General features: G+C 42.8%; 1 protein-coding gene across 4 annotated transcripts in view; it reads right to left on the bottom strand.

Moving 5' to 3' along the window:
• Nucleotides 1–25,964, bottom strand: part of LOC130141879 (zinc finger protein 462-like) — a 101,961-nt gene that overhangs the window by 3,749 nt on the left and 72,248 nt on the right. For 3 of the 4 annotated variants that reach the window (XM_056323148.1, XM_056323147.1, XM_056323146.1), the window contains exons 8-11: nt 20,055–20,313; nt 17,682–17,818; nt 10,536–10,759; nt 6,341–6,467 (exon numbers count right to left, since the gene is read on the bottom strand). In XM_056323148.1, coding sequence (XP_056179123.1) covers nt 6,341–6,467; nt 10,536–10,759; nt 17,682–17,818; nt 20,055–20,313 — 747 coding nt within the window. Of the gene's footprint in view, nt 1–6,340; nt 6,468–10,535; nt 10,760–17,681; nt 17,819–20,054; nt 20,314–25,097; nt 25,326–25,964 lie in introns of those variants that run through there. The other variant, XR_008819222.1, reaches the window with a different exon arrangement.

Genomic DNA, 25,964 nt, shown 5'->3' on the forward strand with positions numbered 1-25,964 from the left:
CAGCCTGGCCTTCAATACTTCCAGGGATAGGGCATCCACAACTTCTCCAGGCAACCTGTTCCAGTACCTCACCACGCTCACAGTAAATAATTTCTTCCTTATATCTAGTCTGAATCTACCTTCTTTTAGTTTAAAACCATTACCCCTTGTCCTATCACTACAGACCCTACTAAAATGTCTATCCCCATCTTTCTTATAAGCCCCCTTTAGATACTGAAAAGCCACTATAAGGTGTCCCTGGAGCCTTCTCTTCTCTAGGCTGAATAACCCCAACTCTCTCAGTCTGTCTTCATAGAGGAGGTGCTCCAGCCCTCTGATCATGTTCATTATCCTTCTCTGGACTCCCTCCAACAGGTCCATGTCCTCCTTATGTTGGGGGCTCTAGAACTGAAGGAGCTCATTTTACTACTGAAAAATGCAAGGTGTGAAAATTCTATAGCCACCACTATGAGAAAAGGTCAATTAACTATAATATGGAAATGGGGGTGTGGGACTTTCAAAATAACAGAGTGCTTCCCACTCAGGTATTAATACAAAACCTTTGTTGTTCATGTAGGTACCTAAAAGTGAACTCAGGTTCTCTGAAGTGACCAAGATTCCAAGAAGCTACAGAGCCATTCTGAAAAGTCACAACATGCTGCATCTGAAAAATCCCATCCCTCATCTTAAGTCTGTTATATTTGCAGAGATGTTTTATTGCTCCCTGTATTTGAACAAGTAGAGAGATTGCAGGGTTTTACATTAAAACCAGCACTGAGAGTTTAGTGTGGAAATAGCTTGAAAGCAAAACCAAAAGGGAACACTGAGTCAATATATGATTTTGAAATCAGTGGTACAAATCTTAGGAAATGAACACTGGGTATACTTGGCATCTGAAACTCATAAGAGATTGTCATCCCTTCAACATGAAGTCTTATGAATAAGAGAGTATCACTGAAAGGATGGTATCTTAACTGCACAGGTGTTTCATCTGATCCTAATTTATACAAAACATTTACAGCCTCATTTGCAGAGATGTCAAGCACTTAGCTTTACATCCAAAGTTACTGACAGCTAAGGGAACAGCATTTCTGAAAGCCAATCTCAATGTCAAAAGAGCCAGTTTTAACAAAAGAAGAAACATTTTCTAATAAATATCAGCACATAAGCCTTTAAAAATAATTCCATGGACCATCTCACTTCATTCTTTTCACTAGAAAGGAGACAGCATATACTCAGAGCATTAATTTCATAGCAGGAATTACCTTAATTAAGAAGTCAACAGAATGTCTTTCTTACTCCTCCCAAATTACATCATGAAAGAAAAGGGATTTTACTTCATTTCGGTTCTTATATCTGCTCACTTGGTTTCTTCACTCTCAAGTTTACTCCATTAGAGATCAGCCTATAAACTCAGAACCACCCACGTGCTCACTTTTCTTCTCTATGTTAGGTATAGCCATATATAAAGATATAATACCTTCCATCTAGAAGAAAAAAAGCTTATTTCATATTTCTTGGTATCAGTGATTTACTACATGGTTAAACAACAACAAAGCAAGGCTCCCTTCTGATATGAACAACAGAAAGAAAGTGGGTACAATGGGCTCCATTTACATCTAGATCTGACTCCTGCAGTTAATATCATATACACAGTCCAAATTTATAAAATAACACCAAAACACATTACCCCTATACCATGACTAATCCAACACCTACAGAGAATAGATTTTCAGAGCCAACAGCTCCTCTTCAGTAAAAGAACAAAACTGTTGCAGCACAAACTGAACTAGCAAGCTGTAACAAAGCTTTACCATTAATCAGATTCTACTGTCCACACCATTTTTTTTCTGTCTTCCAAAGGCCAGACAACACTGCCCCATCTAAGTTCTTCCTTCTCCAAGCTCCCCCACCATACAACCTCCCTCTTCCACCCTCCTTAGAGCTATTTAACCACTTAGCAAGAACAAGCTACAGCTGCTCATCATCCATGTCAATCAACCCACTGCCTTCGAAGCAAGGCCACAGCTGCATATTATCAATGTTAATCAACCTACTGCCTTCATTCCTCTACACAAAACCAGAGTACAGTAGACAATACGAAATTTATTCTAGGACTGTGCAGACATAATAGAGCCTATTTTGCTCAAATGAACTGGGAGAATTTATAATTCACATTAACAAGCACTACCCTAATAATACTGCTGTCCCTTCTGAATATATTATATGAATATATTATATTCCCCATGAGTCCCTGATTAGTTTGGTTTCTTGGACTGTGAATTCAGATTGCCTCCCAGAAAGAGCAATCAGGCTGTGCACTTACCTGGGGTCTACAAAAGAGAGGTAACATATTGCATACACACCTGACTTGCATTTCATTTTCCCACATTACACACACAAGCACACATGCACACTTTATTTTCATGTACTGAAGAAAAAAAAAGCAGAGAAAAAGATTCAAGTTTCTTTTAAAAGTGAGATATAAAGGTCAATAGACACAAACAGTCCATCTGGGATACAACTTCTCGCAAGAACAGCTACTCTTTCCCTAGAGTATCTCAGAAGAATATCCATTTCCATGCTCATCTTCTTTTTCTAGGTCCAAATATTTTCTTTTGTCCTTTACCAGAAACCAATCTTTCCTTTCCTTTTTGAACTGGTTTTGGCTGGAATAAAGTTTTCTTCATAGTAGCTCGTATGGTGCTGTATTTTGGATCTGTAACCAAAACAGTGTTGATAACACAGGGATGTTTTAGTTATTGCTGAGCAGTGCTTACACAGCATTAAGGTCTTCTCTGCTTCTTGTACTGCCCCACCAATGAGCAGGCTGGGGGTGCGCAAGAAGTTGGGAGGGGACACAGCTGGGACAGCTGACCCCAGCTGACCAAAGGGATATTCCTCCAGGTAGAGTATGACCTGTTAGACAATACACCTTTAAGCCTGATCATCCACTCAATTTTTCATCCAGTTAGCCCATCCACCTGGACCATAACATCCCAACATGGATACAAAGATGTTATGGGAGACAATATAAAAAGCCTTCCTAAAGTCAAGGTATACAACATCCATTGCTCTCTCATGCATAGACCTATACCTTCCACAATAAAATTACATTGGGTTGGTCAAGTATGGATGACTATTCTGATTCACCTTTTCCTTCATGTGATCAAGAACAGCTTCCTAGAGGACTTGCTCTGTGATTTTTTTTTTTTTTTTTTTTTTTTCCCCAGGGCCCAAAGTGAGGCTGTCTGGCCTATAGCTTCCCCAGATCCCCTTTCCTGCCCTTTATGAAGATGGGTGCAACATTTGCCTTTCTCTAGTCACCAGGGATCTTCCCTGATCTCCACAACCTTTCAAAGATGATAGGGAGTGGGCTTGTAAGAATATCAGCCGATTTTCTTAGCGCCCTGAGATGCAACTTGTCCCATGGACTTGTATGGGTTGCATTCAAGAGATTCCTGAAATGGTCTTTCACCACTATTGGTAGTTCCTCTACTTCTTGAATCCTGTCTCTAGGCACAGGGGCCTGGGAGGACTTGTGGCGGAAGACCAAGGCAAAGAGGGCATTGAGTACTTCAGTATTATCTGCACCCCCTGTCACTAAATCACCTGCCCCAATCAGGAGTGGGTCCACATTTTCCTTGTATGGTCTTTTATTGGTGACCTGGTGGTAGAAGCAATTCTTGTTGCCCTTTTTATAACTTGCCAGCTTCAACTCGAGTTGGACTTTGGGTTTCCTAACATCATCCCTTCGTGCCTAGGCAATGCTTTTATAACCCTCGTTTATAGCCTGTCCTCGCTTCCACATCCTGTATACATTCTTTTTGCACTGCAGCTCAGTCATGTGTCCCTTGTGTAGTCAAGCTCATCTCCTGATATATCTACTCATTTTGCTGAGTATTGGGATGGACCATTCTCATGCTTTGGAGGAGGTTATTCTAAAATATCTCCCAGCTTGCTTGAGCTCCTTTGCCCTTCAACACTGACTCACGTGACCTTCAGTGCTGACTCCCAAACAATTCCACCTACCAACTTCCTTAATAAGCTGAAGTATGCTCTCTTGAAGTCCATATTTTTGAATTGGAAGCAGCTTCTGAATATCAATTAGAAGATGATGCTAACATGTGACACTGCACCCAAGCCACGTAGCCATGTCTTCAGCACCTGTGTCAGTTGGACACTTGAAGACCAGGTGCAAGATACCATTTTGCAAAAGATAAAGTCAGTAGAACTTGGACTTTTGTAGATGGCATAAGGACTTTCTGTATTTTTATCTGCTCTAGTAAAAAAAATATTAAAAATTAGAACTGATATTACCTGAAAAGGAGAAAAATTAACAACTGTCACTTCTAAAGGGAAGCTGGGAAAGAACAGCGGTGAAATACAATTTGGGAAATAAGCATGATTTTTAGACCACTCATTTGAACAGTCAAATACAGATTTTTCAGCCAATCACAGATATTACAGAAGACTGCAGGTGAAAAAATAAAATCAAATAAAAATTGCTAAAACATTATACCTAGCTTAATTACTGATCACACAAAGCACAGTTATGTCTGTTTCTCCCTGCAAATTTTAATCTCCAACCTAGAAGGTGGTATTCTTACATTTTCATAATAAGTGTCAAGAATCTCAAGTATCCTGAAGCCAATTTAAATGATGATCTTAGTTTTATTTTTTTTCTCCCATAGTAGAGTTTATAGGGATTTATGAGGCTCAGCTGATAGTACCTTCTTTTTCTCTGTCTGGATACCATGGTTTCCAGGGTCATTTCAGCACCTGCGCTTGTGTGTAGTGCTGATGCAAGCCTCACAAAGACAGCATGACTCTTCATCCATTTCTAGCTGTTGGTCTACACAAAACATTAATGTCTGCTACAGCTGCAAATTAGAGGAAGCTGGTCCTTTAGTCAAAGCATTAGACTCATTCTTTCAGCTCTGAAGCTCTTAGGGTCACATCCCCCGCTGAACAGACACTTGAACAAACTTCTGCATGAGGGTGCAGCGCTAATAATGTCAAACTTTGGAACATGTGTGAAATCAACATCCCTCCTGCTCCTCTCCTGATTTCCTTTAGGGCTGCTAACAAAGATCTCGTGGAGGATGTTTTTCAATAAAAGTTGTTTCCTATCTAACTCTCTTCCTCATTAAATAAAGATATCACCAGTCACAAAGTGAAGTGTTAATGGCCCCTTCATGTTTTGTAAACTGCTTGTGAATCTAGCAATCTTTACCTTTTACAGGTTTGAGAATACCTAGGGAGACATGTTTTCTTTTGTGAATAACTCTTGAATGAACTTGAAATGAGTTTTCAATTGAAAACTGAAATTTCAGAAGGAAAAAGGTAAACATGGCAGCTTGCTTTTAGTTATAAGTACATAGAAACTTGGCAGCCTGCAGTCAGCATCAGGAGGTTGGATGACCCCTGGAACCTGATGATTAGGCATGACGAGGCTCACTGCAGTTATTAGTTCAAATCAAGCTCCTTTTACTGTTGAACAAGAATTGCAAACATACTGCATTCCATTGATGAAGTCATGCACTATAGGGCAGATGACTGTGAGAAAACATGGAGTATTCCAGTCAGGACCAGATATTTGCACTAAAATTATTTTAATATTAAAGGCAAAAAAAACCCCAAACAAACACAAAAACACACAACAACCCTCAGAGTCCAATTCACCAAGAACTACCTTTCTTTATCCCTACTCAGCTAACCATCTGAACAATAAACACATGAATAAGACTTAACTGAACCCAGTGGGATTATTCATAGATGTGAATTTAGGCACAAATGTAAAGTACACAGTTGGAACGGTGATTTGGAGGTAAGGAATGGGACTACCCTGGCTTCAGAGTTGCCAACCAAAGTGATGGCAAAAGGGTCAGCTCCCACAAAGAGGAGGGAAGGAATGCTTTGTAAGCACTGGGCAGACAATAGCCCCAGAATAAACTTGGCCACTGAACTATATCCCTCATGGCTATAATGTGGAGCAGCAAAGCTGAACATGGGTTACCAACACAGAATAATCTGACAGCCCACTAAAATACTCCACTTACTTAGTATTTTTCTAAGCCCTCATAGATGTTATCTGCACAGTCACAGATGTTACCAGTATTTTCTCATAACATTTTTTTTTGGAGCATGATTTGGTTTTCTTAAACAGAAATCTTGTCATAAGCATTAGAAACACAAAATTCCTTGAGGAATGTGTCTTGACAAAAGCTCCATTTTGCCCATACTGACAAGCTTCCATGACTTAAGGAATCTGCTGTTGAGTCAACAGTTGGTCTTGCTTGATAAAACTGGCAGTGTCCATTACAGTATCCAGCATAAAAGAGAAAGCAACTATACTAACCTCTGCCTTCAGTCTTGTGGCTTAACTCTTTTTCTTCCTCATCGCTGCTGGAGCTCTCTGTTTTCCCCTTCATTTGTTCCAGCTGATCCAAATTAACCCGTCCAACCAGCTCAAAATTACGACTCACCTTAAAAGAAATGGTTTTGTCAACAATAACCGCCACCATCAACTACTGAAAAAAACAACCCACCAACAAACCTATAGGCTGAAATGGGAAATTTATCAGGCACCTAGTCAAATTAATACTCGTTTCCTCTCAAACACAATTACATTCACTGTTAATGATTCTTCTTTCCTTTTTTATACTAAATTTCTCCATTTTGCTTCTCAAAATGATGTTATTTGAGAAGCTTCCCTCATTTTGAGGTGCCTCTATGATAACATACTTAAGAAAGGGTAAAACACTGCATGGCAGTGTGAGGCATAAGGAAAAAAAAGTGTGAGAAGCAACCCTGCAGACACCAAGGCCAGAGAAGAAGGAATGGGAGGAGGTGCTCTAGGCACAAGAGCATAGATTCTCCTGCAGCTCATGGAGAAGACCACACCGGAGCAGGTGGATATTCCCCGAAGGAACTGCGGCCCATGGAGAGTCCATGCAGAAGCAGGTTCTCCTGACAGGAACTGCAACCTCTGGAAAGGACCCATGCTCGAGCAGTTTGTGAAGGATTGTGCGCCCTGCGGTAGGGACCCTACACTGGAGCTGAGGAAAAGTGTGAGGAGGAAGGAACGGCAGAGAGGAACTGTTACGAAATGACTGCAACCTCCATTCCCCATATCCCCCGTGCCATTCTGTGCCATTTAGGGTGGGGGGAGAAGGCAGAGGAGTTGGGAAGGAAGGAGTGAAACTGAGCTTGGGAAAAATAGCCACGGGGGTGGGGTGGGGTGGGGTGTGTGTGTGTTTAAGGGGTTTTTGTCTTTGTTTGTCACCATCCAACTCTATTTTAATTGTCTATAAATTAACTTAATTTTTCCCAAGTCAAGTCTGTTTTGCCCCAACAGTAATTGGTAAGTGATCTCCCTGTCTTTATCCTGACCTTTTCCTGAGCTTTTTCATCATATTTTCTCCCCGTACTGGTTTTGGCTGGGACAGGATTAATTTTCTTCATAGTAGCTTGTATGGGGCTATGTTTTGGATTTCTGCTGAAAACAGTGTTATTAATACAGAGATGTTTTAGCTATTGCTGAGCAGTGCTTACACAGCGTCAAGGCCTTTTCTGCTTCTCATGCTGCCCCACCAGCGAGTAGGCTGGGGTGCACAAGAAGTCAGGAGGGGACACAGGCAGGACAGCTGGCCCCACAACTGACCAAAGGGATATTCCAGACCATACGATGTTGTGCTCAGCAATAAAAGCTTTGGGAAGAAGAAGGAAGGGGGGGACGTTTGGAGTGATGGCGATTGTCTTCCCAAGTAACCGTTATGTGAGGTGGAGCCCTGCTTTCCTGGAGATGGCTGAACACCTGCCTGCCCATGGGAAGTGGTGAATAAATTCCTTGTTTTGCTTTGCTTGCACGCGCGGCTTTTGCTTTTCCTATCAAGCCACCTTTATCTCAACCCACGAGTTTTCTCACTTTTACCCTTCTGATTCTCCCCCCCATCCCACTGGAAGGGGGAGTGAGTGAGCAGCTGCGTGGAGTTTAGCTGCCCACTGGGGTTAATCCACAACGCCTTCTTCCTGTCCTGTTTGAGGAGGGGGAGTTGAGAGAGTGACTGGGTGGGCTTCTCCCTGCCAGCCAAGATCAACCCACCACACAGTAGCATATCAGCAAATAGGAAGCTACCCTAAATACAGCAGTGTGTTAGTATCATGTTCCTAGAAGTGACAGCTGTGTTGAGGTGCTCTGACTTAACAAGTTACATATTCAGATTTAAGCAAAGGCAGCCACATGCATGGCACTTACTGTGACTCAGCTCATGCACAGAAACTCTTTATGATGCAGTAAGCCAATCGTGCACCTAAGCCCAGAGAGTGGGCACAAATTAGCCAGATAATATTTAGAAAATATTAAAGAAAGACAGGGAGAAAATTATCGTTACTACTGGGAGTAGTCACTTCAGGTTTTTTATTGGAGAGAAGGAAGACCCAATGTGGTGGTTTGACCCTGGCTGAATGCCAGGTACCCACCAAAGCCGCTCTATCACTCCCCTCCTCAACCAGATAGGGGAGAGAAAATATAATGAAAGGCTCATGGGTCGAGATAAGGACAGGGAGATCACTCAGCAATTACCATCACAGGCAAAACAGACTCAACTTGGGGGAATTAAGTTGAATTTATTACCATTCAAATCAGAAAAAAACCCCACCTTCCCCCCACCCCTCCCTACTTCCCGGGCTTAACTCAATTCCCAATTTCTCTACCTCCTCCCCCCGAGCGGCACAGGGGAATGGGGGTTACAGTCAGTTCATCACACGTCTCTGCTGCTCCTTCCTCCTCACACTCTTCCCCTTCTCCAGCGTGGGGTCCCTCCCACGGGAGACAGTTCTCCATGAACTTCTCCAACGTGAGTCCTTCCCGTGGGCTGCAGTTCATCACACGCTGCTCCAGCATGGGTCCCTTCCAGGGGGTGTAGCCCTTCAGGAATGGACTGCTCCAGGGTGGGTCCCCCGTGGGGTCACAAGTCCTGCCAGCAAAGCTGCTCCAGCCTGGGCTCCTCTCTCCACAGGTCCTGCCAAGAGCCTGCTCCAGCGCAGGTTCTCCGCGGAGTCACAGCCTCCTTCAGGCATCCCCCTGCTCTGGCCTGGGGCCCTCCACAGGCTGCAGGTGGATATCTGCTCCACCATGGACCTCCATGGGCTGCAGGGGCACAGCCTGCCTCACCATGGTCTTCACCACAGGCTGCAAGGGAATCTCTGCTCCAGCACCTGGAGCACCTCCTCCCCCTCCTTCTTCCCTGACCTTGGTGTCTGCAGAGTTGTTGCTCTCACATAGTCTCACTCCTCTCTCCTGCTGGTGCAGAATTCCCACCACCACCACCACCTTCTTAATATGCTATCACAGTGGCGCTACCACCATTGCTGATTAGCTTGGCCATGGCCAGCGGCAGGTCCGTCTTGGAGCTGGCTGGCATTGGCTCCATTGGACACGAGGGAAGCTTTTTGGCATCTTCTCACAGAAGCCACCCCTGTAGTCCCCCCGCTACTGAAACCTTGCCATGCAAACCTACTACACTCAAGTAGAGGGAAAATCTTCCCAGCCTGATGCACTCAGTCAGAGGGGTGGGGAATAGTGCTTCTTGGATCTCCTAGGACCCTTGCTGTGGTCACTGGGAGATGTGCAACATTTCAGATACCAGTTAAACTGTAGAAAGATTCTCAAGTAGCAATAAGGATCAATAAAGGAAGACAAGGATACCAAGCCAACATAAGTTCACAGTGTTCATTTAAAAAACGCATTCAGTTTTGCTGGTGCTCTTGACACTCATTTTGTCATATTTTTTTTATTTTGGGGGGGAGGAGGGGGGGCAAAATGTTGTTCAGTCAACAAAGTGTGAACAAGTTTTTAGTGACAGTCAGGCAGCTCAGGTCCTGATACCTGGATTCAATGAGTTCTGTCTCCACAAACTAACAAAAAACCCCACTCTATAAACATGCCTCAGTTCTAGAATTTTGCTACTCTCACAGCAACACAGCTAAGAACCACAGAAATCCAAAGCAGACAGAAAGCCTGTGGAAAGCTTGACTTCTCCAAGTATGGATCAGGTCTGTACTCAGAAGGTTCCACACAAACACCAAAGCAGCCTTAACTTAAGCAGTAAGTTCTATCTTTCCCTCGTTAAACGTAAACTGGAATGTACTGACTTGTGTTTTTAAAATATGCATGGCATGTCACTTTGCCTAAGTTGCCAGATCAAGCTTACACTTTGGAAGCTCCTGTGAGTGTCTGAATCACATAGCCTTAATGTTGTTTCTTAACTTAAAAAAATAGCTCACAATATACAAATGCTTTTTTCCAGATAATCATACTCTACATTCAATAGTCAGTGAATTCTGGTCAATCTCAACAGCTTTAGAAACCCACAATCTTGAATTTCTAAAAGAATTCAGAACTTGAGAGAAACTGAAGCCCAGCACAGGCGCCTTCTCCAAATTTTGGAAAAAAAAATGCAAGTTGGCTATTCAGAGTGGACATGCAAATAAAGTAGATATAGCATTTGCAAGAAGTAGATTGTTACAAATTAAATCCCTTTGGATGTTACCTTGTGCTCATCTCGAAGATGAGTGCCCAGCTCCTCTGTGTGTTTGGTCTCATAGTAGCAGAGTTGACATTTGTAAGGTTTAAGTTCATTGTGTTTCTCTATGTGTTGCTGCAAACTCTCATCACTGGAGCAGGTAAAGGTACACTTATCACAGCGGAAAACAACTCCCTGCAAGTATTTTGACAGTTTGGAACGGCAAACTTCAATGGGAACAACCCGCTCTTCTGTGGGGAGAGGGGAATGTTTATTAAGTTTTAAGAAATAAAAACCATCAGGCAATGTGTCAACAGCTTGTAACATACCAGCCACGCAAGAAACAGGGTCTGCTATTTGTGTATGCAATCCATCTGCCGAGCTAAAACTGGACCAACAAAGAAATACAAGAAAATTCCCTTTCTATACAGAGAGAGTTAATCCTACATGACTACAAATGCAGGTGTCCTTGCAAATGTAACCACTCATTGGTGAACAGGATGGGAAGAAGAGATTTGGGGCAGATAAGAGCGTTGGGGCAAATTTGTGAGACAGAGTAGCAGAGCCCAGGAATATAAAAACAGACATAAATCAGTCAGACCAAGCTCCATTCTGGCTCAATACATGACACAAGCCAGTAAAAGGTGCTAGAACTGTAATAAACAGGGAGCATGTAGGGTGATTCCAAATACATCGCCCTCCCAGCTTCTGATGATCAGAGCTGGTATTCTCACCATCACATTTAATGCTACTCAAAGTGGGAGTGAGAGGTTGCGTACAGCAGTGTCTTCTCCTGAAGTTGGTTGTGCAGCAATCAGCCAGGGGCAGAAATTTTCAATACACCCTCAGCTTTTTAATAGTTAAGATTCAAAATCCACACATACTTAATTTCATGCTTCCCACGATTCTGATTATGCTACAAGCATGTATTGAAAATGCTCTCACTGAGTTATTAAACTCTCTACTTCCTTCCTCTCATACAAAACACACACTTTTAATAGGGCAGCACAATTAATTTCAGTCTTTCTATAGAGCCGGAATCCTGATGTGTGTAACATTCATCCACTGTGGTTCTCTGAGCTGTGCATGCAAGGGGAAATCCCAAATTTGACCTTTCAGCAGAGGGTCACCAGAAGATCTTCACTACAGCTTTTGTTACTCAACTGTCCTTTTGAAGTAGAACACTGAAATGTAGTACTATTCTTCCTTATGGACTGCAGATTAAAGGAAGAGTTTGATCTTCCTCATTAACGATATCTTCAAACAAAAATATTCCCAGGCCTGATTCTTAGAGGGTAAACATGAAGGGTAGGGGACTTGTGTCCATTGACACCTCTCTCATAATTTCTATAGGGAGGCAAGAGCTACATAATTCATCCACTTGTTTATGGCCAATGCATAACCCCCACTGCTCATGAGTCTAATTTTCCACAGCCCATCTAAATATTCCACCCTCCTCAGTTTCTTCTCCTCCCTGTCCTCCCCTTTTTTTGAACAAGGAAGTTTTCCTACCTCAGAACTTTCTCTTTGTGCACTTTAAAAAGTGGAAGTTTTCCCCAAAGCTATATCTGAGTGAGACTCTGAAAACGTGTGGGTCCTCTCCAGCTAAAGAAGTTGCAAAAAAATGCTAAGTTGTGTCCATTCAGGATCAAGTGGGAAAAGGGATGGGGGTGCACATGCTCTAAGACATAACAGGAGTTAAAGCTGTCATTTTGGACACATAACAAGAATATTTTAAAAGGTATTTACAGCTCTGTGCAACTGAATTCACTGAAATAAGGTAACCTGCTTTTAAAAGTGAAAAAAAGTTCCAACTAAAAGTTTTTAAAAAAGAAACACTAAAGCATCTGAAAATGAGATTTTTCTCTAGCACATAACACATGTTTTTGAAAAACACTAAAGCAGGGGATGGTATAAAAGGTTTTATCCACCACTTTGGAGCAATGCATCATCCTAATTCATATCAGTAAAACCCATCATCTCACTGACAATCACCCACCCACACATCTGCCAAATCACAGGCAACACAACATAGACTGACTTCCCAGCCTGATCTTGGACTTGCCTTATCACCATGGACCTGCTTGGCAATCACTGGATCTGGTTCTGACCTGTGGTTTAACTTCCTGGTTTGATCTTGGATCTGTATCATCGCTGCAAATTTGCCTGATGATCTGGGCTCTTGGTAGAACCTGGCCATCATCTCTGGGTCTGTCCTGCTTGCCTTGCTCAGGTACTGTGGGGCTGGGCCCTGGCCAGCAAGGCTCCACCCCTACTGTCCATGTTATCCTCCTCTACTCCCTGGGAGCAGCTGGCACTTGCTGCTCCATGACAGTAATGACTGTAAACTTAAATGTGCATGTATTCATGTCAGTGAGCTTAATCCAAACAATTAACTTAAAAATTGCAAAGTGATTTGAATTTAAAACATCATATTTAGCAAGGTGATGCTCTAATAATCTCTGACCACTTTAATAGCTGTCTCTCATCACACCCCCACCCCCATTTTCTATATTTGGCTACTCATTTATACACTTACTGTATCTGAGCAACTGGCAAAATTGCAACAAATAGGTGAGTTCTATCCAGAAACTGTGAAACTTAGCTTTGGCTTCTGTACACAAATTTCATTAAAGTTCAGCAGTGCCCACAAAGGCTACCATGTATGCGCTGTAAAAAGATGACATGCCATGGAACAGTTTAGCAAAAGGACTAAGGGGACCTCTGCCCCACCCCCACCTCCAGCATCATCTCTGAAGAAATTTAATCACTGCCTTAGATTGAAACATTTGGGCTACTTGTAATACAGATCTGAGATTAAATAGAAAAGCAATGAATGATGCGCTAAATATTTATAGTATGTAAAGCCAAAGCAGGCATATGTTTTTCTCACAACATAGGAAAAAAAAAAAAAAAAAAAAAAGCATTAACACTCTAAAGCCCTTATATATGAAAGTTTACTATTCCAGAGAAACAGATGACAATTCTATGAAATGGAAGGACAAAACAATTATTTATACCAAGAAAAAATAGTAAAATAAATACTAAAAAACAAATGCCTTGAGGGTTATAAACAAGAAACCCTAACTATTGATCTTGGTGGGTTGTGTTCAGTGCTGGAAAAATATCAGGGCATTTCATGATGGGAAAATTTGCTGGCAAGGATAATAAAAACTAATTGCACTGCTTGGACTAAATGAAAGGCCAACAGCTCTGCTGGGCACGTAGCAGGAGTTCACTCTCCGTTATGGAACTTTCAAGAGCTCACAAGATTTGCCTGTTATGAAGGCCAAGAGGAACTCAAGAGCCAAATCTCTTCTCATTGTTTGCCTGTAAAGTAGCTACTGAGTTTGTAATTTCCATACTTACTCCCTGCTTCAGCCCACAAAGGATGAATTGTGCTTGACCAACCAGACTGCCTTCTATGATGAAATAATTTGCTCAGTGGATGAGAGGAGAACTGTGGACATCATCTACCTTGATTTTTAGCATGGTCTTTGACATGGTCTCCAACAACATCCTTGTTGACAAGCTGGCAAGATTTGGACTGGAAAGATGTATCACAAGCTGGGTAGAAAACTGGATAAACTGAGCCATTAACTACCACCTTTTGAGGTAAGAAAAGTCAAACTGGCAGCTAGTCATGAGTGGAGTTCCTCAGAGGTTGATTCTGGGTCTGGTACTATTCAATATCTTTATAAATGATCTGTATGACAGTATTGAATACACCCTCACCAAGCTTGCAGATGACACTAAACTGGGGGGAGAGGTAGATACACCAGAAGGAAGAGCAACCTTACAGAGACCTCGACTGGCTGGAAGACTGGGCCAACAAGAATTGATTGAGGTTTAACAAAGATAAATGTCAAGTCCTGCACCTGGAACAGAATAATCCCAAGCAGCAGTACAGGTTGGGGTCTAACTGGCTGGGGTGGAACTCTGCTGTAAAGTACTTGGGGATCCTGATGGGCAGCAAGCTGAATATGAGACAGCAGTGTGCCCTGGTAACAATGAAGGCAAACCAATCCCTAAAAGGTAGTTATAGAGAAGATGGAGGTACTCCCTTCATAAGGCTGTGTGGTGACAGGACAAAAGGCAATGGGCACAAGTTGCTTCAGGGGCAATTCCATCTGGATATAAGAAAATTCTTCACCATGAAAACAATTAGACATTGGAATAGGTTATCCAGAGAAGAAGTGGAATCTCCCTTGCTGGAAATATTCAAGACTTGGCTTGACAGGGCCCTGGATAACCTAATCTAAGGTCCTGCTTCCAACAGATGGTTGGACCAGATGATCTCCAGAAGTCCCTTCCAATGTAGACTTTTCTATGATTCTATGAATCAAAGTTAAATCACTCTGAGGAACTGACTGAGCAGAGTAGGTGACACATGACAGAAGGCTGTCAGTGGCAAACTGGCAACATCCTGCTGGCCATAACACTTAAATGTTGTAGCTTGGTAAGAATCAACTTCTGTAGCTATTCACTAAGAGGCAAATAGTCTTCATTTCAACTGCATGCTGCCAAATCAGGGACTTGAGATGCCACCATTTTGAAAGCTATAATGTAAGTTAGAGATCTAGAAGTGTTTTCTCACTTTGCTGGAGGGATAGGGATTTTTGCATAGGAGAGAAGATAAAATGGATCAAAGCCTTCAGTCTTCTGACTTTATACTGCTTCCTTTACCTGGAGAACAAGTGTGCTTAGACCACAGCTTGAGACTGTCCTTGTTTTATCAATCCAAATGGCTACAAGTAAGGAAGGCTATCTGAGACTGTGCAACATCCTTCAGTCCTGTCTGCACAGCAGCACCTTCTTTCTGTGCACATTAAACCCCATCAAAATCCTCTGCTTTAGCTGCCACAATTAGACACAACAATAGGTTTTAATCTGGATATATACACCAGAATGAAAAATTTTAAGAAAGGACCTTAATTTCTTTACAGTCAGGGTGCTACATGCCTGAGAAAAATCCTTGCCCTTCCCTCAGGGGCCTATAAAACTTTAAAGGCTAAATTTTCATTTGCTTTAAAGCCTTTGATCTGTTTTACCTCCCCCAACACTTTAGTGAGTGTATAATCACATACCCTCCTATTACAGTTTTGCTTCAGCAGCACAAGGGCTCAAGGGTGCTTTGTGCAACTGAAGCCACAGCTATACAAAAGAACAGATCCGGTGTCACATATTCGCGGGTAACCACCCCTGCTTCCTAGCATTTGGTCAGAAACAGCTCTGTAAAACCAGCACAACTGCTTGAACCCATGAAGTGCTACTCCACCGTTGCATCTCGACATTCATAGCATTGTCTACTTTTGCTGGAAGCTTGCCTAACTAGGCCCAGCAAGATCTTCCTCTCTGTTTATTTGCATTTAAACTGTCAGAACTTCTCCGCTTGATCTTGGGCACAACCACATACCAGAAAACACGATCTCACAATATGGCCTAAGCCAGTATTTGGAGCCCCAGGGTTTCTGTTCCCTGCTCTCCCTCCTCCCCCTCCTCCCCCCCCCCCCCCCCCCCCCTTTTCTCCAGAGGAGTAATCCTGCAGCATGCCCTGAAGCTGGGCAAAATACAACACTATGATACCTTCAAGGACAAGCTTGCACCTAAGTAAAAGCACCTCTTTGAACCCTTAAACTTACTAAGACAGCTTTGTTATATGCCTTTTGGGTCTTTGAGCAGCCCTTAGCCTTTTTCTCAAATGCCCCTTCAAAATAGCATATACAGCAGAAAGAAGTTTGAATGATATATGTTTACTTCGCTGCCATTGAAAAGTGTTTTGCTACAAGGGATTATGACAGTGGTTGCAATACCAGAAGCTCTCCAAGAAAAAGATGACATGTGAAACATGCTTGCTCACCAGCAATACAGTGCTCAAAAACTCAGCCCAGCCTGCAGGCTGGTAGAGTACTATCCCAACAAACAGGTTTGAACTTTGGCTGCTGACAGACCTACAAGCATCAAGTGTGATAGCTGTGGGCAGATGTACTGAGTCTGGCTGAGACAGGATTAATTTTCTTCATAGTAGCTTGTATGGGGCTATGTTTTGGATTTCCGCTGAAAACGGTGTTATTAATACAGAGATGTTTTAGCTATTGCTGAGCAGTGCTTACACAGCGTCAAGGCCTTTCCTCACCAGCGAGTAGGCTGGGGTGCACAAGAAGTCAGGAGGGGACACAGGCAGGACAGCTGGCCCCACAACTGACCAAAGGGATATTCCAGACCATACGATGTTGTGCTCAGCAATAAAAGCTTTGGGAAGAAGAAGGAAGGGGGGGACGTTTGGAGTGATGGTGATTGTCTTCCCAAGTAACCGTTATGCGAGATGGAGCCCTGCTTTCCTGGGGATGGCTGAACACCTGCCTGCCCATGGGAAGTGGTGAATGAATTCCTTGTTTTGCTTTTCTTGCGCACGCAGCTTTTATTTTCCTATTAAACCGTCTTTATCTCAACCGTCACAAGTTTTCTCACTTTTACCCTTCTGATTCTCCCCCCCATCCCACTGGAAGGGGGAGTGAGCGAGCGGCTACATGGGACTTAGCTGCCCACTGGGGTTAATCCACAACAGCAGGAATCTCAGCCCGGAGTGCCACAAAATATGTCTCTTCTGAGCTTGCCTGTAGTTAATAGAATAGGAATCCCTAATCCTGCTTTTATCTGGATTAAAAGAAAAGAAGAGAAAAAAAAGGGGGGGTGGGGGGGTGGGGGAGAGAAATAAACATTTTAATTTTTGTCTTGTTCTTAAAAATGTGTGAGGAAGATGTTATGAAGAGAGAAATTTCAAGCAAGCAGTCAAGGGTTATTTTTAAGCCTCTAGAGTTAACTGAAACCTTCCTACCACAGTGTTTATGACAGCAAGCACTTTAAAACACATACATAGCAAACAACCTTGGCCTAGATCCGAGTTGTAACTTAGTCTAACTCTTGCTAAATAGGTACTTGACGACTGTTGACCTCTTCTAGAGGAAAAGCTTAAAAAGAATTTTAAATCTGTCCCACTTCTACATTGGTAAACTTTTTATTTCACAGAAAAGTAAGATGTACTTAGGCCTGATCTAGTCAACATATCTGAGCTGACATACAGAGAACAAACTTAATGGATCAATCTGAAAGAGTGGTGTTCTGTTCAGCATTCTCTTTGTCAGATATAGATATATACAGGAACATCTTTACCTCTGTGCAGAACTATATGATCAATCATGTTACGTTTGTATTTGGTGTGATATAGGCAAAGAGGACAACGAAGGTCTTTGGGTCCTTCCTCAGGAACTGCCAAATGTCCAGCTTCCACGTGCATAGTAAAAGCAGATCTGTGAAATGGGAGGGAGACATGGAAGCAGTCAGAAGAGGTGTGTATGGAATGCTGAAGTGTCACAGCTCTATTACAGAAGCGTTGTATAAAATGGTACAGATACCACTCAGCCTTCGCTTTATAAAACCACATGGCATTTCAGCAGGACTACTCACATGGATATTACATGAGCATAAGCATTTGCAGGCTCATATCCCCAATAACCGAACACACATTCTGCACAAGATACTCTTTTGCAGTGATTGCTCTATAGTCACATTGCTATAGTTAAGATGGCAAAAGTATTTCCAACTTTTGTGCTTGTTACTTGCTTGACTTTGGCAAAGAGAGACATTTTAGCAAGTTGGGTAAAATCCTTTCAACTGTCCTAGACTTTGAAGGGTGAAAAAAATCTTATTTCTCATGGGGGGAAAAAAAAAATCCTCAACAGTCTCTCTCTTTATAAGACTAGCCCCACAACAGCTGAAATGTTCAGAGTCAATATGAAATAGACTTGCACCTACAGTAAATTTGACACCAAGCTGATTAGTTTGGATGCCTCAATTATGAGGACCTGAAAACTCAAGACTGAGAACGAAGAGTACAAATGAAGAGTACTTTTGCACAACAAATCTCATACCATTAGCTGCATACTTAAAAGATATGAGAGACATACACGCAGAGGAAATTAACTATGCACCTATCAAGCTATAAGGTCAAATACTAAAATGAGAGGTGTTTGTAAACTTGGGGGAATTAGGTCATTTTTTTTCCTGAGGTGGTGCTAAAGCTTGCAAGAGCAAAGCTGCTGGCTGCATTAAATTACAGAATTTAAAGCCCCTTTGAAAGTTCTCAAAGTCTGTTGGCTTGAATGCAAAACAGATTACTAACACAACTGGCTTTGGGCCTGATCCAATGGTCATTGAAGCCAATAGGTGAGTTTTTTACCAACTTCAGTGGATGCTTTTGTGTGTTTTAATTCTCTGTGGTGACTGTAAGTTGGTTTTTTTAATAAGAGCTCATGTGTGTATGTTGTACATTTAAAGAGGAAAGACTTAATCCCAGAAAGTTTGAGACTCCACAATAAAGAACACAACTCTCTTTATGTAACTATGAACATATGTAATTACAGCTTGATTTAAGGCTTTTTTTTTTTAATCCTGGTAGGAGAAAATGGCAATAGGAAAATGTGAAAAGATACATTGGACCTATCAAGAGTTGGAAATGCTTAAACAAATAATAATCTGCAGTAGCGATAGTAATAGTAATTGGAATTAAACAGCAAGTTGTGTCGTATAACTAGCAAGGAGCTGAAGCAACAAAACCTGATCCCTTATGAATGTATAACTTGAGGCTGCTCTTGTATGAGGTCTCTCATGTCTAACGTCCAGCATACAGGAGTTGGACTCGATGATCCTCATGGGTCCCTTCCAACTCAGGATATTCTGTGATTTTATGATTCTAATAGGAAAGGTTGAGCATAACTCTTCAACAGAACCTGTCTCCTTTATCCAACCACGCTACCTGTTTTCACAAATCTCCTAAGGACATAATAGCTTTGAGACCTTGAATGTCAGCTAAGGGGGCTATGACTGAGGGTTCAAAATATCCGAAGGAAACTGAGAAACAGCACAACTGCATAAACCTTTTTTTCCTTAGGGAACATGGCTTAAACATACACCTGAAACTTTAAATTATGCAACGTTTAATTGGATTTGCTGAAATGTTTCTATATACTATCAGGCACTTTGGAGCATGCTTTATATCTCAGCCAGATAAACTGTGGGGGGTAGGTATTATGAGAGCTTTCTTCATAGAGGGAATAGAAATTCTATAACCTACCTAGAATATTTGACTGCCCCATGCTTCATACTAACTGTTCCAAAAACATGCCTTATTTTTTTGAGAGAAAACTCCTCATACTTGATAGTGAGGACCAGCATCTAATTACAAATTGTGAGGAGGAAAAAAACGCCACTCTTTGTACTATTTACTGTAGTGAGTACAGCCTACTGCAAGTGTTTCTCATGCTTGTCCCTTCAGCAGATGGTACAGGCTGTTATAGGAATGAAGAAAAATAATTAACACGGCTGCTGCTGTGATCTGGTATGGCATTTCCTATGTTCCTCTCCCTGGTCACCACTGGTCATGTGTCTCTTAGGTACAGCCAGTTCACACAAAGATTTCAGAAGTCTTTTGAAGCGCTAAAAATATACCATTAGAAGTTCAGTTTGTTTGTTTTGCACAACACTTACTTAAAGCCTGTATAAAAGGAACAATCTTTGCACTTGAAGAGTTTCTTCCCTCCATGCTTGTCACGGTAGTGACGTCGAATGCTCTGTATGTAACCCGAGGAGAAGTCACAAAATTCACAGTTAAGGATAGCTTCTGTTTTTTCCACTCCTGCAGCACTCCCAGAAAGTGGGATTCGGCTGATATTGTTCCTGGCCAGAGCTGCAGACTGGTAATGGTTCAACTGTTGCTGAACATCAGGAGGTTCCGAGTATGAAGAGTCTATAAAGAAAGAGGGAGGGTTGTCATTCCAGGTGGGTCAATGAAATTTAAAAAGGTTCCAGGCCTGCTCCAGCAGACAGTCTTCTGAAGAAATAAGTGGATTACCATTTCTTCATCTAACCCGATTTGTATTCTACAATGTAAAAGGTGGTCAGTTGAGCTTAGACTTTTAAAATCTGATCTGGGGAGCGATAAATATATGAGAGTAACTTATTAAAGACAGAAAGAAAAAGGAAATGGATACAATATTTCCCTTGCCCTTATACAACCCAACACAAGGCTGTCACACCATTTTAATGATATTTAAAAAAACACAGACTAGATATGTTTCATCACACAAACTGAAAACTAGAATACTTTATTTAAAAAAAAAAAAAAAGGAGGTGAGTCTTGGAAGTTTCCCAATACTTTGATTTGAATGTGGAAGTTAGGAATTCAGCTACTTTGTCCTATCTAATCCACAACTGCCCATGAATGGTACAAATGAAAGCAGACAAAGCACAGATGAATTTCAGTGTGACATTCCTGAAAAGATAACAAAAGGCTCTTTTCTTAATGTTTTTGAAAAGGAAAACAAAAGATGATTAAAAAAAAAAGTCAGAATACAAAGTATACTAGCCACCTCATGTTTTAACAGGTACTTCATTTCCAAAGTATAATTCCCTGAGGCTGCATATGTATGAATTCTCTAAAACACATACTTGTTGGAAATTAACCAATTAGTAAAGAGAAACAAAAGGCAAACAGGCCTGTACAGCACTCAGTGTCTGGACTTCATCTGTTTTCAAGAGAGTAAAATGGTTGCTTTCTTTCCTCACTGGCATAGAGATAGCTATATATGCTTTAGAAATGAAAAACAGGCCAACAGCAACAACAAAAAGTACCAAACAAAACCAAAACTTAAGGAGGAAAATGACTCCAGGCTCCCCAGCTTCATCATCAGGTATACAGCAGAGACATGAAAGCTTCTGGTAAAACAGTTCAGGGTTTTTTTTTGTTTCTTCTAGCTCAGTTGCATGAGCAGAGACTGGATCACAATATATTTATTCTCTTTCTTCTCATTACTTCTACAGCAGGTTTGCTCACAATGAGCTCTACCCGTTCAAATCTTAAGGCCCTGTGTCACTCTCAGCTGCTTCCAGCCTGCCATGAGGCAAACTGTGGGAAAGAAAAAACCCAAAATGTTATCCCATAAAAGAAGTACACAGCACTCCTGCTCAAACATATTTAAGAAATACACAGGCAGCCAGTGGTGGCTGGAGAGGTACTTTGTGTGTGTGTGTGTGTGGTACATACACCTCTGAAGGGAATGCAGCCTGTGTGGGCAACCCATGCTGGAGCAGGCACACAAGGCAGAAACCGTTACACATATCACCTCAACCTTCTACACCACCCAATTCCTTATTAGAGGAATTTTGACAGACTGAGTGTAACTTGTGAAAATAAGGGAAGATGAGACTGGAGAGGAGAGAGGATAGGTGTTTATGCGTTTGTCTAAGTGTCATCTTTTTTTCTCAACGCCCAAATCAATGATGGGAGGTTTGGGCTGGTTGGCAATAAATTAACACAAGTGAAATTTCCCAACTTTAAACTGTTTTTCCCACAACGGTAATTAGCAGAGAATGTGGGCAACACCGGGAACTGTCATGGGCTGGATCTGGAATAATTGGAATGATTTTGAGTCTCCAGAAGGAGCCTTGATTCTGCTATTGGGAATTTGTGGTGGTGTACTGTGGTGTGAGTGGTGGGCCCATTATGTGTTTGGGGGTGAGTGTGAATACTGAATAGCTGGGAAAAGAAGGGTCCAAAGGGACCCAAGAAAATGGTACTGGTATGGGAAGATGATTGGGAGGAGATGGGATGGTGCTTGCTTCATGTCCATGTTCTAGTTGCCTGGAACCTGGACCACCTCCCAGTACAGACTCCAAGAAAATTAGCCTGGGCCTTGCAGAGAGAAGAGGATACATATAAAACACTAGGAGAGAGATGTGCTGCTTTCTGTGAAGGTATGCCAGCACACGTTGTAGGTAGGCTTCAAGTGGAGCTCCAAAAATATTTGCAAGAGAAGTTGCAAATCAAGCTGCCATTCTCTCCCAGAGGAACGGTTTGCTAAAGGAAGCAGTAGCAAATGCTCAGTGCGAAAGGGAGAGCCTTAATCAGACTTTAGTACATAGTGGTGCTAATTAGCCAGATTAAAGACTAATGCACCGAGCCACTACAGGAACAGTCAGTAAGCACACGTTGACTGGACTGGGATCCTTAAACCTGGGATGATGATATTTGGGACTCTAATGATGAATTAATAACAGAAGCCTATCAGGCAGCCCCTAGTTACTGTAATTAAGTAGACCTGTGCAAACAGGGGCATTGTTCCCCAGAACATGATCACACAACAGGTTCTTTACTCAGAGCAAGATTAAGGCTGTGTGGGAAACTTACAGCCAACACACTCGGGAAAACTGCCTTGCAGTGGCTATGGAGGTACTGAGAAACCAGAGGAGGAGGGATATAGCTGATGGCTCAGCAGAGCAAAGCTCTTGGGGGTTTGTGTCCTATGCCCTATGTAATGGGGGTGGGGTTGGGGATCAGCTGACAGAGGGATATGTTAAGAAATGGTCTGATCTTGCTGCTCTCAAAAATAAGATATCCCCATGGAGGGACTGGGAAGAGGGAGGTGATCAACTGCAGTTGCTTGGGTTGATGGAATGTGTTCACAGGCAAAGGGGAGGAGGAACCCCAGTAAGGCTGTGGCCACTGATGCCATGGCCCAATAGCTCTGATGGTTAGACAGTTATTAACGCCCTTTTGGTATCACCTGACAGCTCGGTGCCCTGTTGATCAATGAGTGACCTATATGTACTGTACTAGGAAGAGCATCGTTGGTAATGTCTAAAGACCAGTGGTCTGGTTGACCTCGGAAAAAACATCAGGAAAATATGGGAATTCTCCATGCTCCTACCCTACACACTAGGACTTATGGATGGTCCTGAAGGAAAAGGGGGAGAATATGGCTGAGTGGGGTGAAAAAAACCCATTAGGTATCTAGCACTGTGAGTCAAGGAATTGCAAGTGCAAGGCAATGTTCAGTTAAACCATTAGCTCCTCCTCCTCCTCTCACCTCCAGCCCATATACTGTTTGGGTGCCTGAACTGAACTTACCGTATTATAGGGGCCTCACCACTGGCCTGGCAGAAAATGGGAGATAACTGAATCTATTGGACTATCTGGATACCTCAACAGTATTATGCCCTAGCACACACTGCCCTCATGCAAAATACCCTGAGTTTTGACATATGCACATCCCTGGTTATAGCCAACTGACCAAATCTGTATATCAAGTAACCTGGAAAGAATCAGTTTGAACAGGCAGAGGAACAACAGCAAGCTTTTGAGCAGCTCAACCAGGAAATAGCCCATGCCATGGCATTAGGACTTATCTGGGAAAGTAGTGATGTAAAACATTTGTTATATACTAGTGCAGGAAAAAAAACAGCATCATATGGAGCTTGTGGCAATGAGCCCATCAAGATGGGAAGGTGGCCATTGGGATTCTGGAGCCAGAGTTACAAAGGGGTAGAAAATAATTATATCCCTCCAGAATAAGAAGTCCTGGCTCCATATGGAGGTGTTCTGTGTGCCACTGAAGTATTAGGCACAGAGCAGGCACTGTGGTTATGCCCCAGACTGCTGGTCCTGAATTTTATGTTTAAGGATTCAAAATCCACTGGCGGAAGAGCAACCACTGCTATGTGGCAAAAATGGGTCCTGGCTCTTACCCAGTAGGCACATACTGGTTCATGCTCCAGATCAGGATTAGTTCAGCTTGTTAGTCAGTGGCCAGCATATCAACAGTAGAAGGAACACTAAACTCCTTGGACAGTTGATGCCCCAGCATATGATGAATTAAGTGTAAAAAATAAACGGAGTCCATTTACTGGCAGATCCTGTAACATCACAGCAGGAAACAGGAGATGACAAGCCACTTCCTGGAACCCCTCTACAGGAGAAGCTGCATCACACAAAGTGACTGGACACTCCAATCAGTTTGCAGAGGTAATGGCCTTGAGAACATGCTCCTGTGCGTGTGACTGACCAATAAACCTCTACAATGGAAGAAGGCTCAGCGGAGATGGGCAAGGGTGACATGCCCATGAAGCTCAGAGACTAATGCAAAGAAGTTGATTTTATCTCAATATAAAGGGGACAGGAGGGTGGCCTTTGTTTTAGATAAACATCTATGTCAGTTGAGTGAATCAACTGGTTGTGTTCATTAAAAGGGTGTGAATGTCTCCTGTAGTTAGCCAGACTGGGGGTGGGCGTGGGGGGGTGGCTGATCCCATCATAAAATATAAAAAATAACTAGCAAAAGAATGTCAAAGAGAACAACAGGCTTGAGCTGGCTTCAACCCACATTTTCCTTCCTGACAATCATGGGGGTGGTCACATTATAGAGATCGGTAATGGGAATCACATTGGTATTGTGATTGAACTGTGTACTGCAATTGCTATGTTTTGCTAAGTGTAACTTATGCTTGTATTCTGTTTTCAGTTTTCGGAAGGAGTAACCAGGGAACTACAGGCCTGTCAGTCTGACCTTGGTGCCGGGGAAGGTTATGGAGCCCATCATCTTGAGTGCCATCAATGCGGCACGTACAGGACAACCAGGTGATCAGGCCCAGTCAGCAAGGGTTTATGAGAGGCAGGTCCTCTTGACTAACCTGATCTCCTTCTATGACAAGGCAACCCACTTAGCGGATGAGGGAAAGGCTGTGGATGTTGTTTACCTGGACTTTAGTAAAGCCTTTGAGACTGTCTCCCACAGCATTCTCCTGGAGAAACCGTCTGTTCATGGCTTGGACGGGTGTACTCTGCGCTGGGTAAAAAGCTGGCTGGGCAGCCAAGCCCAAAGCATGGTGGTGAATGGAGTTACATCCAGCTGGTGGCCGGTCACATGTGATATTCCCCAGGGCTCAGTAGTGGGGCCAGTTCTGTTTCATATCTTTATCAACGATCTGGATGAAGGAATTGAGTGCACCCTCAGTAAGTTTGCAGATGACGCAAAGATGGGGGGGGGGGGGGGGGGGAGTGTTGATCTCCTTGAGGGTAGGAAGGCTCTACAGAGGGATCTGGACAGGCTGGATCGATGGGCCGAGGCCAACTGTATGAGGTTCAACAAGGCTAAGCGCCGGGTCCTGCACTTGCTTGGGTCATAACACCTCCATGCAACGCTACAGGCTTGGGGAACAGCGGCTGGAAAGCTGCCTGGCGGAAAAGGACCTGAGGGTGCTGGTTGACAGCCGGCTGAATATGAGCCAGCAGTGTGCCCAGTGGCCAAGAAGGCCAATAGCATCCTGGGCTTGTATCAGAAACAGTGTGGCCAGCAGGACTAGGGAAGTGATCGTCCCTCTGTACTCGGCACTGGTGAGGCTGCACCTCAAATACTGTGTTCAGGTTTGGGCCCCTCACTGCAAGACAGACATTGAGGTGCTGGAGCGTGTCCAAAGAAGGGCAACGAAGCTGGTGAAGGGTCTGGAGCACAAGTCCTATGAGGAGTGTCTGAGGGCATTGGGGTTGTATTCTGCTAACTTGTAGTGGCAAGGAAAACCAATTTGGGCAGCAGCAGAATGGAAAGCAATGCAACAGCTGAAACA

This window comes from Falco biarmicus, chromosome W (genome assembly GCF_023638135.1).
Source record: "Falco biarmicus isolate bFalBia1 chromosome W, bFalBia1.pri, whole genome shotgun sequence".
NCBI classification, from domain to species: Eukaryota; Metazoa; Chordata; class Aves; order Falconiformes; family Falconidae; genus Falco; species Falco biarmicus.